This window comes from Pan paniscus, chromosome 14 (genome assembly GCF_029289425.2).
Source record: "Pan paniscus chromosome 14, NHGRI_mPanPan1-v2.0_pri, whole genome shotgun sequence".
NCBI lineage: Eukaryota > Metazoa > Chordata > Mammalia > Primates > Hominidae > Pan > Pan paniscus.
This window is the reverse complement of record NC_073263.2, coordinates 24,600,265-24,617,441: the sequence shown is the minus strand read 5'-3', so window position 1 is coordinate 24,617,441 and position 17,177 is coordinate 24,600,265. Positions and strand designations below refer to the sequence as shown.

At 44.9% G+C, this 17,177-nt stretch overlaps 1 protein-coding gene across 1 annotated transcript in view; it reads left to right on the top strand.

Moving 5' to 3' along the window:
- Window positions 1–3,340: 3,340 nt before the first annotated feature.
- LOC117975557 (uncharacterized) overlaps window positions 3,341–17,177 on the top strand; it is a 56,268-nt gene continuing 42,431 nt past the window's right edge. The window contains exons 1-2 of the mRNA XM_063595884.1: window positions 3,341–3,412; window positions 3,512–7,013. Of these exons, the coding sequence (XP_063451954.1) occupies window positions 3,341–3,412; window positions 3,512–4,414 (975 nt within the window). The 3' untranslated portion in view covers window positions 4,415–7,013. The remainder of the gene's footprint in view (window positions 3,413–3,511; window positions 7,014–17,177) is intronic.

Here is a 17,177-nt window from a genome sequence, read left to right as displayed (position 1 = left end):
TTTCCTGTGTGCATCCCATTCCTCATTTGAATTCTCAATCTTTTCACCATCTTCTCTTGTAAACCTGCTGTTATCTCATGGCTCAGTAATGAAATTGATACTGGTGTCAGAGAAGCTGTGCTTAGTTTAAGATTTCTGTAACTGAAACAACAAAATGGTTTAATTCGACACTTTCTCTGAGTGATCTGGCCTAGGCACTCTCCTCTCTACCTATGCATGTACATGTAAGCATCCATACATAGAAGTGCACACACATATCTGCATTTATAGACCAGTGTGGAGAAAATGCTACAGACAGAACCATCGAAAACCAGACAGATGGGATTTTGAATAAAAGTGCAAATGCTGTAGTTTGGAAGACTGAGCCAACAGCCACAGGGAACTGTCTACCCATATACTCCTGGCCTGACATAAGGAGAATTAACAGAAGAAGAAATGATAGTAATTTTCTCTGTTCACTCCCTACACTCAGAAAAAGAAAAATATTTAGTTGAGCCACTTCTGAGGACATCAGAAGCAAAGGTTCCGGTAGGGCTAATTCCCACCTGGAATGGCCAGTGAGTTTGATTTTACAACACTGTGCAACTGTGTATGGGGAAGATGGGGCTGGATGGGTCCTACATCCGTGCCTGGTGAGTAAGGACTGCAGAGTGGCAGCGGGTAAGAAACCTGTTTCCATCAGAGGGTACGGCCAGTGCCCACGGTGAGGGGTCACAGGAGCAAATGGATGCTCTTCCTTCCTCAAGGAGCCGGACGAGGCTTGCGGCAGTCCTCTTCCAAGAAGACTCCGGGAACTGGCGAATTCATGAAGCTCCTGCAGTCTAGTCAGTCCAACCGGGAGGGATGGGGAGACTCAAAGACCAACACACTCACCCCTCTGACCAGGCCTCAGGCCACTGAGGCCAATCTCGTGTTTCCCCAAGCCCAGAGTGCTTTCAGACACAACCACCACCAGCTCCTCTACTCCTTCCCCCAGAGTGTGTCACTCTGTCCCCTCTCTATGGAATGCAGAGCGACTGTGACATTTCTCTTCCACTCGAATTTGTCAATGCTTCTGACTCTGGGTACCCTGAGAAGAGAGACTTTTTCATCTACCCCGTGCCTGCAAGCCCAACATAGAGCTTGGTAGATACTTGTCATTCAATATATCTACCAACATGTTTTTTGAAAGCCATTCAATCACAGGCATAGTGTTAGAGTGAGCTATTGAATGGGTGAATGGACACATACATGACCATCATCTTAGACCTCTTCTTGTAAATGACCTCATGTGACAGAGGACAAAAGCTATGACACTGCTTTTTTTGAAGCCCATGCCTCAAACATGCACCTGACCCCACCTTTGCCACTGCACAGTGACCTCTGGTCACTCTGTCTTGGCCACGTAAGACATTGACACACAGCTCAGAATGCACCGTCCACCTCTGCTCACACCCGCCCCGCCAACCCCGGGTGAGTTCAATGTCTACATGAGTGACATTGTGGCCACTCAGTCTCCTCCTCACCTTTCATGTCCCATTTATCTTGGGTGTTTAGATTTGGTATAAATAGGAACTCACTTTATCAAAGCAGCCTTACCAGTCTCCCAGTAAAAACATAAAAAGAAAAAAGAATGATTGTGCTGCTTATTTTAACAGAAGCAGAATGATGGCCTTCACAGCACAGCCTCACAGTGGTCGTAATTATCCCAAAATACGTTAACTTTTTCAAACCCTCCCCCATTCTATGGCTTCAACCTTATTTTTGTAACTTTTGGATTAGTAAAACATTTTCTTTGGTTCTTGGAAGAAGTCAGCCTCTCAGGAAACAATTGAATTAAACTTCATGTTTGTTTAAAGAGTCCTTAAGTAGTAACCCCACCTCTGCCTTTCCTCAAAATGTCTCCGATGAAGGAATAATCAGAGAATGTTCTGCATTGTGTAGTATCCAAATGAGCAGGAAAATGTTTATTTAGCAAGTTCCATATTCTGAAAATGTTACCGTCCCAATAACACCTTAAGACTCGTTAAGTATTTCAGACCATTTCGCAGCTTTACAGCATTCAGTACACTTCTGGCTTCATATTGTTAATTCTTATATAACAGTTATCGGGAGAGTCTCCAACTAACTACCTTCATTACCGAATTAGAAGGAAGGATTTTTTTTTTTTTAAATGTTTTTACTTTAGAAAATGTACTTGAACAGATGAAGTTCAATCAGCTAATAGCCACTATTTATTGAGCATCTGGTATGTGCCAGGCATTGTGCTAAATTTTTCTTTTTTTTTTTTCTTTTTTTTTTTTTTTTTAGCAACAAGGCTGTTTATTTCACCTGGGTGCAGGCGGGCCGAGTCCGAAAAGAGAGTCAGCAAAGGGTGATGGGATTATCATTAGTTCTTATAGGTTTTGGGATAGGCGGTGGAGTTAGGAGCAATGTTTTGCGGGCAGGAGGTGGATCTCACAAAGTACATTCTCAAGGATGGGGAGAATTACAAATTACAAAGAACCTTCTCAAGGGTGAGGGAGATTACAAAGTACTTTCTTAAGGGTGGGTGAGATTACAAAGTACATCCGTTAGGGTGGGGCAGAAATAAATCACAAGGGTGGAATGTCATCAGTTAAGGCTATTTTCACTTCTTTTGTGGATCTGGGATGTGAGGAGCACCTCTGCCCGGCCGCCCCGTCTGGGAAGTGAGGAGCGCCTCTGCCCGGCTGCCCCGTCTGGGATGTGGGGAGTGCCTCTGCCCGGCCGCCCCGTCTAGGAGGTCTACCACGGAGTCCAGACGCAGTGTGGGGGCTGGACGTGGTGGCTCACGCCTGTAATCCCAGCACTCTCGGAGGCCGAGGCGGGTTGATCACTTGAGGCTAGGGGTTCGGACTGGCCTGGCCAACATGGCGAAACATATGAAAAATACAACAAACAAACAGACAAACCAACCCAGCAACAACAAAACAGGTCTACCCTGGAGTCATACTCTAATTTTTTCTATTTTCGTCCCTTTCCGATCCTTTATCCCACTTTCTTTTTCTTCCTTCTTGTCAAAGACATAGAGGATTGAGTTATTATCATTAATCCTTACAAAGTCCCTCTCTCATTTATTTTCTTTCATTCTCGCCCCCATTTCTATTCCCCGTCTTCCCATGTGCAACCTTCCTAATTTGTTTGATATGCATCTTTTTGTTTGTATGTATTTTTAGAAAATGTTAAATAAAAAAAATTTTTTTTAAAGCCCTGCAAAGGCAGGAAAGCTGAACTGGCTGCTGAGCCCCTTCTGGTTGGCCACGCAGTACCCACGCCTGTAGCCCCTGGACTCCTAGTGTGGGCTAAGGTGGAGTGGACCCTCTGGCTTGGTCACGGCGCAATGGGCCACCTGGAAACCATCCAAAAGAGAAGACCTACCAGCCCGTGCCCTAGGTGCAGCTGCCACCTGCACGTCAGGCACCAGCAGCAATGGCCAGACCATCCCTGATTCTCCATGCCCTCCCCATCCCCGCCCCAACAGCAAGGACTCCCTGACAGGACGCTGCGGTAGTGGCTGTCGGGAAGTCGGCTGGGCAGGTGCATAAGGATAAAGATAGACTCTCAGCCCCATCCCGATGGCCACAACGTGCTCATCCCCTGGCGGCTCCTCAGCTTTATCCTAGTGGCCAAGGAGTGGCATGCAGGCAGCAGCCTTGGGAACCCCGATTGCCCCTCCTCACACGTGCCCATCACACGACTTGGGCGACGAGGAGGTGAAGTCAGGCTGTGGCCCCAGTGGCGCCACGAGGCCGAGAACCGGCGCTCAGCCTCATCCCCGTGGCTGCAGAGTGCCAAGCGCCAGGTCCTGCGCTCTGGGCGCGGGTCAGGAGCAGCTGGCCAGGGCAGCGCAGCCTGTGGGGCCCTTGGGCGTGGCCGGCCGCAGCTCCGGGAAGCCACATCAGCCCATGGGCGCTGCAGCTGCAGCCGCCACCAGCACATGGAGCAGGGGTCGCCGAGGATTGGGAATCCCCGACCAGGCGGGCGCCTCCGGCCGCGCGGACCCCGGCCGCGGCAAGTCAGGCAGTCTGCGGCAGGAGCGCCGGGCATGGGCTTCGGCCCGGGGTGTAGGAGGCGCGCACCCTCTGGCCGGATGGGCGGCGCATTCTGGGCCCAGGAGGCCATCCCAGGGGAGCCCCGCCAGCCCCCGCCGGAGCCCGAGCTGCAGCTGCCACCTGCAAGTGGTGCGCTGACTGCAGCGGTAGCAACCCCGGATCCCGTCCTCCCGCCTCGCGCCCATCAGCGCGGACCCCGGGGACGACGCAGTGGCGAAGTCGGGCTGTGGGCCCAGCGGCGGCACCAGGCGGAGAAGCACCACTCAACCCCATCCCTGGGCTGCAGAGGGCCCAGCGCGGGTGGCTCCGAGCATCGGGAGCCGGTGGAAGAGGAGAAGAGCGCGCGGGCCACAGTCAAATAGGCCCTGGGGCAGGGCGCGCCTTGCGTCTCCAGGGAGCCCCGCCAGCCCGCGGCACCTGAGCAGCAACCGCCGCCTGCACTGGGCGCCGCGAGAGCTGCTAGGGCGGTTTCTCCGCCTCGGGCCTGTTGGGCGGGGCCGGCTAAGATGCGCGTGCTCGCTGGTTCTAACGGTTCTGTTGGGCGTTTCCGCTGAGAGGCGGGAGGCGCTGAGAGTCTGTGCCAAGGTCCATGGACTGACTGAATTGCTTGTTGTGGCGCTTCGGAGGCGGCGATCCCCGAAGGCGAGCTGAAATACGGCTGGAGCGTTCCCAGGCTACAATTTGCAGCCGACGAGTGGTGGCCCACCCCCAGGGAGCGCTTGTGCTCGGATGGCTTCTCATTTCCCCGGTACCATATTAAATCATCTCATCTGAAGAGGATCCACAGAGCTCTCTTCTGTGGTAATCTGGAGAAACTGAACTACCTTTGTCTGAGTAGTTGTCGACCTTGTTTCCACATTAACTGGCTGTTTTGTTAATGTGGAATCAGAATCATAGCTTGGAGGCTTCATATCTCCCTGATTCAATTCTGTCCCATATTTCAACTTGTGGTATTTGGCTCTTTTCTGTTTAAGAGCATACTCCAACATTTTGATCTTCCTCACAAGATCCTTCTTCAAATTTTCTTGATCCTTCCTTTCTCCCTGTAGGAAGGCAATCTGGGCCTTGCAGGACGGAGTCTTGGCCGCAGATTGAGCCTGTACCTCAGCCGTCTCCCACCGACTCTTGGTACTGGCCACGGCCATGCTGGGCAGCTCTATGGAGGCCTGGCGGGCTAGCTTGGGGGTCCGGCCAGCGGTCCTTTCACAGCTGGGGAGTGGAGCCTGGGCCTGAGGTCTCCTGTGCGCCTCTCCGCGCCCGCGCCGTGTGCTAAATTTTTTGACATCATTATAGTGTTTCTTCTAATAACTACGTTATTAAGTAAGCTTAAAAAAAGGCTTCAATTCATCCAATTTTCTAAAATTTCCTAAAAGGAGATTTCCAGCCTATGCAGAATGTTATCCGAGTATTTTAACACAAAATCTTTTCCAGTTTTTATTTTCAATGAACTGTTTTCTAATGCTACATAAATAAGAAGAGACGTGTTATCAGAAAAAAAAGTCCACAAAGCACTGGCATTCTTTTTTTTTTGAGACTCAGTTTCGCTCTTGTTGCCCAGGCTGGAGTGCAATGGCACAATCTCTGCTCACTGCAACCTCCACCTCTCGGGTTCAAGCAATTCTCCTGCCTCAACCTCCCAAGTAGCTGGAATTATAGGCATGCACTACCATACCCAGCTAATTTTTTTTTTTTTTTTTTTTGTATTTAGTAGAGACAGGGTTTCACCATGTTGGTCAGGCTGGTCTCGAACTCCTGACCTCAGGTGATCCACCTGTCTCGGCCTCCCAAAGTGCTGGGATTACAGATGTGAGCCACCGCGCCTGGCCGGCATTCTTAATTTCTTTTTCTTTTTCTTTTTTTTTTTTTTTTCTGAGACGGAGTCTCGCTGTCACCCAGGTTGGAGTGCAGTGGCGCGATCTCGGCTCACTGCAGGCTCTGCCCCCCGGGGTTCCTGCCTCAGCCTCCCGAGTAGTAGCTGGGACTACAGGCACCCGCCACCTCGCCAGGCTAATTTTTTGTATTTTCAGTAGAGACGGGGTGTCACCATGTTAGCCAGCATGGTCTCGATCTCCTGACCTCGTGATCTGCCCGCCTTGGCCTCCCAAAGTGCTGGGATTCCAGGCGTGAGCCACCACGCCCAGCGGGCATTCTTAATTTCTATTACTAATTTCCTTTTTGGTGCACAGCAGTTTGGTTTTATTAGGTGTATGTATTTTTAGTTACTTTATTCCTTGGAGTGGAATGATTTATTTTGGAGACATGAGGCCCAGAAGAAAATATTAGAAAAATGGAAAGCAGAAAAATGTAGAAAAGTTTAAGATGATTATTATTATGCACAAAGAAAGAAAAAGGGAGGTTGCTTTGAAACTATCTTTAACAATATGAAGGAAAATTTTAGGAGGGCCCTGAGTACAGAGAAGACAGACCAGAGGAAGTGGAGTTGACTTACAGAAAAGTAATTTCTTTGTTTTTTTTTTTTTGAGATGGAGTCTCACTCTGTCGCCCAAGCTGGAGTGCAGTGGCACGATCTTGGCTCACTGCAACCTCCACCTCTGAGGTTCAAGCAATTCTCCAGCCTTAGCATCCCGAGTAGCTGGGATTATAGGCACCTGCCACCATGCCTGGCTAATTTTTGTATTTTTAGTAGAGACAGGGTTTCACCATACTGGTCAGATACACTGGTAACCTATGCAAGTAGATGACCATTGATCTGATGCAAGTTCAGGGGTGTATCTAATCATTATAAGAACCAGTGTATCTAATCATTATAAGAACATCAGTGATACAAATGTGGTGTGATATTTTAATTTGTTGTTAATATTAAAATACAGTATTCACTTTTAAATATAGGTAAACATTCTACCTGAAACTTGAAGTGAAAAACCTCCTTTAAGTGTTTAGAGATTGGAATTCTATCAGTCAGTCAAAGTATGAATTCATACTTCTTACTGCAAGACTGTGGTGAGTACAGAAGTCATTAATCTTATGTAAAAGAAAGCATGTTTTAGGATACATAACCTTTTTTGAGTCCACAAATGTACATGGAAATTTAGATGATAATACATGGCAGAACAAAAAAGATTAGTAGGCCAGGCATGGTAGCTCACGCATGTAATCCCAGCACTTTGGGAAGCTGAGGCAGGAGGATCACTTGAGGCCAGGAGTTTGAGACCAGCCTTGGGAAACATAGTAAGACCCCTGTCTCTCCAAAAAAAAATTTAATATACCCAAGTGTGGTGATGTGAGCCTGTAGTCGCAGCTACTTTGAAGGCTGAAGCAGGAGGATCACTGGAGTCCGGGAGGTTGAGGCTACAGTGAGCTGTGATTGTGCCACTGCACTCCAGCCTGTGTGACAACGTGAGATTATGTCTCAAAAAAAAAAAAATTACAAGGAAGAAAAATTCCCAAATCATTCTACAACAAGGCATGTTATATGTCATCTTTGATTCAGATATAATAAAGACTAAAGGGAGACAAAAGGGAGAAACATAAAATATTTATATTAAAATGAGCTAGTCAAACACCTTGCTTCTCTAACAATCGCAGGTGAAAGTGGGCTCTATTTATTTATATGTAAGGTAGGCAGCTAACAGAGGAGAAATCTTACTGACAGTGGAGAAATTATTGTATCTTCCGCGTCATGTCAAACTTAGAACATTTAACTGAAACAACTTTAATGATAAAAACATGTTAATGTGGCAGGTTGAATGCAAGAATGGCTCGAATTCTCTACCCCTGCACATATTCAGGGCCCTTGCAATATGACTTTCGAGCCCCTCTGGGCAGCGTTGTGATTTACTTTACCTAACAGAATGCAGCAGAAGTGACCGTCCTGAACTCAGTTCTCAGGAGGCCTTGCAAGCTTCCATTCCCACCCTTAGAACCCTCTCATGCCATGACAGCAAGCTCAATTCTCTACTGGAAGTTGACAGACTGCATGAAGCAGAGACAGGTGGTCTAAGCTGATAACAGCCTGTACCAGGCAGCCCTCCACCCACCTGGCAAGTGGCTGCAGCCATAGGAGTTGAGTCAGCCCAGCTGAGACCCTACAGGTCTGGCCCAGGTCAGTAGCACCACCCAACTGACCTACAGAATGGTGAAGAATAGAGGTTTATTGTTAAATACAACTGAAGGTTTATAGTTACTGGTTACATAGTGTTATTATGACAATAAATAACTGATACAGTTAATTATTACATTTTAATAACAATATCAGGTTTATTTTTTTATTCCAGAAATCCATGTTATGATGGTAATATTTGGCTTTGTCCTCAGTAACTTTTCCACTTTTAGCCATTTAGAATTCAGCCAAAGTATGGATTTGGTGCATCTCTATGAGGTAAGAATTGTTTTTTCTTGGCCGGGCGCGGTGGCTCACGCCTGTAATCCCAGCACCTTGGGAGGCCGAGGTGGGCGGATCACGAGGTCAGGAGATGGAGACCATCCTGGCTAACACAGTGAAACCCTATCTTTACTAAAAATACAAAAAATTAGCCGGGCGTGGTGGCGCGCGCCTGTAGTCCCAGCTACTCCGGAGGCTGAGACAGGAGAATGGCGTGAACCCGGGAGGCGGAGCTTGCAGTGAGCCGAGATCGCGCCACTGCACTCCAGCCTGGGTGACAGAGCAAGACTCCGTCTCATAAAAGAAAAAGAAGAATTGTTTTTTTCCAACTTAAACATAATTTTTAAAAAGCACACCCAAGTTCTAGTCTATCTCATTCCAGGGCTGTGTTCTTAACCACTAAGCTCTGAGGCAACTCACACCTGTAATCCCAGCACTTTAAGAGACTGAGAAGGGAGGATCACTTGAACCCAGGAGTTCAAGACCAGCCTGAACAACATAGTGAAGCCTTGTCTCTACAAAAAAATTAAAAATTAGCCAGGCATAGTGTTGTATGCCTGTAGTCCCAACTACTCAGGAGGCTGAGGTGGGACAATTGCTTGAGCCCAGGAGTTCGAGGTTGTAGTAAGCTATGATCACACCACTGCACTTCAGCCTGGGTGACAGAGCAAGATGCTATCTTTAAAAAACAAACAAACAAAACAACCCCAGCTACATCTGAAATGAGCTCCAGCGAGAATGGAGAAGTCACTCTATGGCATGATAGACAATTTATTTCTGAGTAGAAAATGAAGAAAGCTGCTTCCATTTGAAAACTGTTACCTGTGCATAATTTGGGCTGGGCATGGTGGCTTCATGCCTGTAATCCCAGCGCTTTGGGAGGCTGAGGCAGGAGGATCACTTGAGGTCAGAAGTTTGAGACAAGCGTGGCCAACATGGTGAAACCCCTGAAAATACAAAAATCAGCTGGGTATGGTGGCTCGCATCTGTAATCCCAGCTACCCGGGAGTGATTCAGTAGAATCACTTGAACCTGGGAGGTGGAAGTTGCAGTGAGTCAGGATTGTGCCACTGCACTTGTGCCGGGGCGACAGAGCAAGACTCCATCTCAAAAAATAATAATTTGATGATTTTCTGGGAAAAGAGTCTGATAGCAGGAAGTATTATAATCCCATCACATACTGACACACAAATACTCAGTAAAAGCTTATTGAATTGAATTAATGAAACATGTATCAGTGAAATATATTTTGCAGCTTAAAGAAAAATCTCTTACTTTTTTATTTTATTTTATTTTTGAGATAGAGTCGCTCTGTCACCCTGAGCAGAGTGCAGTGGCACAATCATGGCTCACTGCAACCTTGAACTCCTAAATTCAAGTAATCTTCCCACCTCAGCCTCCCAAGTAGATGGGACTACAGGTGCAAGCCACCACACCCAGCTGATTTTTATTTTTTGTAGAGACAGAGTCTTGTTATGTTGCCCAGGCTGGTCTGGAACTCCTGGGCTCAAGCGATTCTCCTGCCTTGGCCTTCCAAAGTGCTGGGATTACAGGAGTGAGCCACAACACCCGGCTTCTTAAAATTATGATTTTACAATACGGTCCTTTCTGTTACTCTCCTGATGTAGTTACTCTAAAATTAGGCAAGAGCAATAATGTGACCACATGGGTCTTAGTGTACCATCCTCCTCAGATTCAACTAAACTGCCATTTGAGAAACTGTTAGGGAATGAAGCAGTGTGTGTGTGTGTGTGTGGTTTTTTGTTTGTTTGTTTGTTTTGTTTTGTTTTTGAGATGGAGTCTCGCTTTGTCGCACAGGTTGGAGTGCAATGGCATGATCTCGGCTCACTGCAAATTCCACCTCCCAGGTTCAAGCAATTCTCCTGCCTCAGCCTCTTGAGTAGCTGGAATTATAGGCACACGCCACCACACCCGGCTAATTTTTGTATTTTTAGTAGAGACGGGGTTTCACCATGTTGGCCAGTCTGGTCTCGAAGTCCTGACCTCGTGATCTGCCCACCTTGGCCTCCCAAAGCGCTGGGATTACAGGTGTAAGCCACCACGCCCATCTGAAGCAGTGTGTTTGTAAGAAAGGCACAAAGGAAGCCAACTAGCCTGTAAGTAAAGATGCCAGTGATAGAAAGCAAATGGATGGGGTAGATAAGATCAGTGGTTCCCAAGGTCGTTTTAGGACCAGCAACATCAGCATCACCTGGGAACTTGTTAAAGGCAGATTCTCAGGTCTTGCCCTGGCCTGCAGAATCAGAACTTGAGTCAGGCTCAGCTATCTGGGCTCTAACACACAATCTTTTTTTTTTTTTTTTTTTGAGACATACTCCTGCTCTGTTGCCCAGGTTGGAGTGCAGTGATGTGATCTCAGCTCACTGTAGCCTCCACCTCCTGGGCTCAAGTGATCTTCCCGCCTCAGCCTCCCGAGTAGCTGGGACCTACAGGGGCATGCCTCCATGCCCAGCTAATTTTTGTATTTTTTGTAGAGATGAGGTATTGCCATGTTGCCCAAGCTGGTCTTGAACCCCTGAGCTCAACTAATCTGCCCGCCTTTGCCTTTCAAAGTGCTGGGATTATAGGCATGAGCCGCCACGTCCAGCCTCTAACATACCCTCTCTGATACTGATCCTGCTGAAGCCTGAGCACCACCAGGCGAGAGAACAGTGTCATTCCAAAGGAGGGTTTCCTTCTTCCTACGCTTTAACTTTGGGTCTTACTCTCAGTCCAGAAAGGTGGAACCAGGTAGCTCTTACCTTCCTAGTTCTCTGCTCCCAGAGGTTCCTGCAGAAGTTGGAATTTCCTTGTTCTGTGGCTCAGTTTGTTAAAAATGAAAGTATGTGGGAGAAAAAGGTTAGGAGAAGGTAGCTAGTGATTGCCCGTGGCCTGCCCGTGGCCGTGGCCTCCTGCCACCACCTCACTTTCCTCTGGTTTCCGGGGTGGGTCAGCAGCCTCTCCTCTCCTTCAGCGGAATCCTCTGGCTGCTCTGAGGAGGTCGAAGCACCTTGTATGTCATGTGAAAAATATTTCCAAGCAAAGTGCTTTGCCTCCAGCTGTGAAATTGATTAGTGGCTTAAAATCTCCAAAGAGTGTCTACCATCAGCTGGAGTTGCTATTTTAAACCTGGACAAAAAAGAGTGTGTGAGAGGGGAAGGGATTGTGTATTATGTACAGGAAAAAAAAAAACAGTTTTAAAATATTCTTTTCCTCCGAATTGGGAAATGGCACACACAGGGGAAGAAATGTATGAGGAAATGCAATATTATTTTACTTCCTATATTAGAATTTTTTGTTCGAATAGCCTAAAATTTAAAATTTAGTTAATTGTAACAAAGCTCCTTCTGAAATTGGAATCAAGAAATTTAGCTTATGGGGATTTAAAGGACTGTGGAATTAGATGAAAAAGAAGATGAAATTCAGCGCCTGCAGACTCTGGGGAAGGTGTATTCCTTGTTGACCGCTTGCCTGGGTGAACTGTCTGGTTACATTCAGGAACACTCTATGCAATACCACATGGAAATCAAAAGTCATTTTTACAATAGACCTGACAGATTCAAATTATTCCTCAGATCTGGATTGTTTTCCCCTCCAAGTTCGTTGTTCTCCATAAAAATGAGTTTCAAACGTCCAGTTAAAACCTGCCAATCACAACCAGCTCCTGAATGACTGCTGGGTAAATAATGAAATGAAGGCAGAAATAAAGATGTTCTTCGAAACCAATGAGAACAAAGACGCAACATACCAGTATCTCTGGGACACATTCAAAGCAGTGTATAGAGGGAAATTTATAGCACTAAATGCACACAAGAGAAAGCAGGAAAGATCTAAAATTGACACCCTAACATCACAATTAACAGAACTAGAGAAGCAAGAGCAAACAAATTCAAAAGCTAGCAGAAGGCAAGAAATAACTAAGATCAGAGCAGAACTGAAAGAGATAGAGACACGAAAAACCCTTCAAAAAATCAATGAATCAAGGAGCTGGTTTTTTGAAAAGCTCACAAAATAGACTGTTAGCAAGAGAAATAGAGAAGACGAGAGAAGAATCAAATAGACACAATAAAAAATGATAAAGGGGATATCAGCACCGATCCCACAGAAATATAAACTACCATCAGAGAATACTATAAACACCTCTATGCAAATAAACTAGAAAATCTAGAAGAAATGGATAAATTCCCGGACACAAACACCCTCCCAAGACTAAACCAGGAAGAAGTTGAATCTCTGAATAGACCAATAACAGGTTCTGAAATTGAGGCAATAATTAATGGCCTACCAACCAAAAAAAGTCCAGGACCAGAAGGATTCACAGCCGAATTCTACCAGAGGTACAAGGAGGAGCTGGTACCATTCCTTCTGAAACTATTCCAATCAACAGAAAAAGAGGGAATCCTCCCTAACTCATTTTATGAGGCCAGCATCATCCTGATACCAAAGCCTGGCAGAGACACAAGAAAAAGAGAGAATTTTAGACCAATATCCCTGATGAACATCCATGTGAAAATCCTCAATAAAATACTGGCAAACTGAATCCAGCAGCACATCAAAAAGCTTATAAACCATGATCAAGTTGGCTTCATACCTGGGATGCAAGGCTGGTTCAACATATGCAAATCAATAAATGTAATCCATCACATAAACAGAACCAACAACAAAAACCACATGATTATCTCAATAGATGCAGAAAAGGCCTTCGACAAAATTCAACAGCCCTGAAGGGCTAAAAACTCTCAATAAACTAGATATTGATGAAACGTATCTCAAAATAATAAGAGGTATTTATGACAAACCCACAGCCAACATCATACGGAATGGGCAAACCTGGAAGCTTTCCCTTTGAAAACCGGAACACGACAAGGATGCCCTCTCTCACCCCTCCTGTTCAACATAGTGTTGGAAGATCTGGCCAGGGCAATCAGGCAAAAGAAAGAAATAAAGGGTATTCAATTAGGAAAAGAGGAAGTCAAATTGTCCCTGTTTGCAGATGACATGATTGTATATTTAGAAAACTCCATCGTCTCAGCCCGAAATCTCCTTAAGCTGATAAGCAACTTCAGCAAAGTCTCAGGATACAAAAGCAATGTGCAAAAATCACAAGCATTCCTATACACCAATAACAGACAGAGAGCCAAATCATGAGTGAACTCCCATTCACAATTGCTACGAAGTGAATAAAATATGTAGGAATCCAGCTTACAAGGGATGTGAAGGACCTCTTCAAGGAGAACTACAAACCACTGCTCAACAAAATAAAAGAGGACACAAACAAATGGAAGAACATTCTATGCTCATGGGTAGGAAGAATCAATATTGTGAAAATGGCCATACTGCCCAAGGTAATTTATAGACTCAATGCCATCCTCATCAAGCTACCAGTGACTTTCTTCACAGAATTGGAAAAAACTACTCTAAAGTTCATATGGAACCAAAAAAGAGACCGCATAGCCAAGACAATCCTAAGCAAAAAGAACAAAGCTGGATGCATCATGCTACCTGACTTCAAACTACACTACAAGGCTACAGTAACTGAAACAGCATGGTACTGGTACCAAAACATATATATAGACCAATGGAACAGAACAGAGGCCTCAGAAATAACACCACACATCTACAGCCATCTGATCTTTGACAAACCTGACAAAAACAAGCAATGGGGAAAGGATTCCCTATTTAATAAATGGTGCTGGGAAAACTGGCTAGCCATATGAGGAAGCTGAAACTGGATCCCTTCCTTAAACCTTATACAAAAATTAACTCAAGATGGATTAAAGACTTAAATGTAAGACCTAAAACCATAAAAACCCTAGAAGAAAACCTAGGCAATACCATTCAGGACACAGGCATGGGCGAAGACTTCATGACTAAAACACCAAAAGCAACGGCAACAAAAGCTAAAATAGACAAATGGGATCTAATTAAACTAAAGAGCTTCTGCACAGCAAAAGAAACTATCATCAGAGTGAACAGGCAACCTACAGAATGGGAGAAAAGTTTTGCAAACTACCCATCTGACAAAGGGCTAATATCCAGAATCTACAAATAACTTAAGCAAATTTACAAGAAGAAAATCAAATGACCCAATCAAAAAGTGGGCAAAGGATATGAACAGACACTTCTCAAAAGAAGATATTTATGCAGCCAACAGACACATGAAAAAATGCTCATCACTGAAAAAATGATGATGAAAAAATGCTCATCATCAGAGAAATGCAAATGAAAACCACAATGAGATACCATCTCACGCCAGTTAGAATGGTGATCATTAAAAAGTCAGGAAACAACAGATGCTGGAGAGGATGTGAAGAAAGAGGAATGCTTTTACACTGTTGGTGGGAGTGTAAATTAGTTCAACCATTTTGGAAGAAGTGTGGTGATTCCTCAAGGATCTAGAACTAGAAATACCATTTGACCCAGCCATCGCATTACTAGGTATATACTCAAAGGATTATAAATCATGATGCTATAAAGACACATGCACATGTATGTTTATTGCGGCACTATTCACAATAGCAAATACTTGGAACCAACCTAAATGTCCATCAGTGATAGACTGGATTAAGAAAATGTGGCAGGTATACACCGAGGAATACTATGCAGCCATAAAAAAGGATGAGTTCATGTCTTTTGCAGGGACATGGATGAAGCTGGAAACCATCATTCTCAGTAAACTATCACAAGGACAGAAAACCAAACACTGCATGTTCTCATTCATAAGTGGGAATTGAACAATGAGAACACAAGGACACAGGGTGGGGAACATCACTCACTAGGGCCTGTTGGGAGGTGGGGGGCAGGATAGCATTAGGAGGAATACCTAATGTAAATGATGAGTCGATGGGTGCAGTAAGCCAACATGGCACATGTATACCTGTGTAACAAACCTGCATGTTGTGCACATGTACCCTAGAACTTAAAGTATAATAGTAAAAAAAAAAAAATCAGCTTAAGATGTTACAAAAAAAAAAAAACCTGCCAATCATTCATTGCCTGAGGACACTAAGCCTGCAGAAAAGTTTAGCCATGGATCATTCCATTAATGTTGCCATAACTTGTATTTTTTATTGATACTTAATATACATATTTATGGGATACATGTGATGTTTTGATACATACAATGTGTAGAGCAAATCAGGGCAACTGGGGTATCCATCACCTCGAAACTTTATCATTTCTTTGTTTTTTTTTCTGTTTTGTTTTTGTTTTTTTGAGACACAGTCTTGCTCTGTCACCCAGGCTGGAGTGCTGTGGTGCGATCTTGGCTCACTGCAACCTCTGCCTCCCGGGTTCAAGCAATTCTCCTGCTTCAGCCTCCTGAGTAGCTGGGACTACAAGTGCATGCCACCAGACCCAGCTCATTTTTGTATTTTTAGTAGAGACAGGGTTTCACTATGTTGGCCTGGCTGATCTCGAACTCCTGACCTCGTGATCTGCCCACCCCAGGCTCCCAAAGTGCTGGGATTACAGGCGTGAGCCACCGCGCCCGGCCTATTTGTCATTTCTTTGTGTTAAGAACATTCCAAATCTTCTCTTCTAGCTATCTTGAAATATGCAATATTGATAAGTACAATCATCCTACTGTACTGACAAACACTAGATCTTATTTCTTCTAACTGTATGTTTGAACCCATTAACCAACCTCGCTTTATCCCTCCTCTCCCCCTACCCTTCCCAGCCCCTGGTAACCATCACTCTAACCTCTTCTCTATGAGATCAACGTCTTTAGCTCCCAAATACAAGTGAGAACATGCAATGTTTGTGTGTGCCTGGTTTATTTCACTTCACACAATGATCTCCGGCTCCATGCATGCTGCTGAAAATCACATGATTTCATTCTTTTCATGGCTGACTAGTATTCCATTGTGAATATATATAACATTTTCTTTATCCATTCATTCATTGATGGATACTTACGTTGATTCCACATGTTGGCTATGGCAAATAGGGCTGTAATAAACATGGGAATGCGTATATATCTTTGATATACTTACTAGCTTTTGGGGGGTATATATGCCTAGAAGTGGGATTGCTGGATCAAATTACCCATAACTTTATTTACCCTGCAAACATTTATTGAGCACTTACTTTGTGGTAGACTAACACAGAATATAAAAGTAAAAAGATACTTAGTAGGGATGGAGACAAATGTGATAAATGATTAATTAAATAAGATGTAGTGAGTGCTTTGGTGAATCTTGCTCAACCTGGGCATAGAGGAGGGGGCAGTGAAGAAACCCCCCTGAAGAGGAGACTCCCAAACTAGGTGAAGAAGAGGGAGAGGGGGTTTAAAGCAGGAGGAGGGGACTCTGCAAAGACAGACCAGTCTGAAAACACAAAGGACTGAGAAGTCCTCCTGACTGGCAGGCCACACCTGTAGAGCGGCTGCAGAATGGAGCTGGGAAGAGCATTCAGCTGTTGCTACCATCGTCTGCCAAGGTCAAACTGTAGAAGATAACTCCATCGGGAGTTTGCAGATGGCCTGGACATGTTGGATGGAGGGCAGACAGACCAGACAGAGAATACAGGAGAAGCAAACTGAATATTTTCATTTGTATCTCAATTAATTACATCATAAACTGTCATCCTCCCAAACCACATCTGACACTTCCCCAACCAAAATAGGCCAGAATTCCTGCAGGATAAAATTCACTGTTATAAGATCAGTGACTATTTGCAGAATGCAACAAACAAATCAACAAAAGACTTCTTTTGAAATTTCCAATATTATTAAAGAAAAAAACAGAAACAATGTTTTTAGTTGTGAGGTATATGTGTTT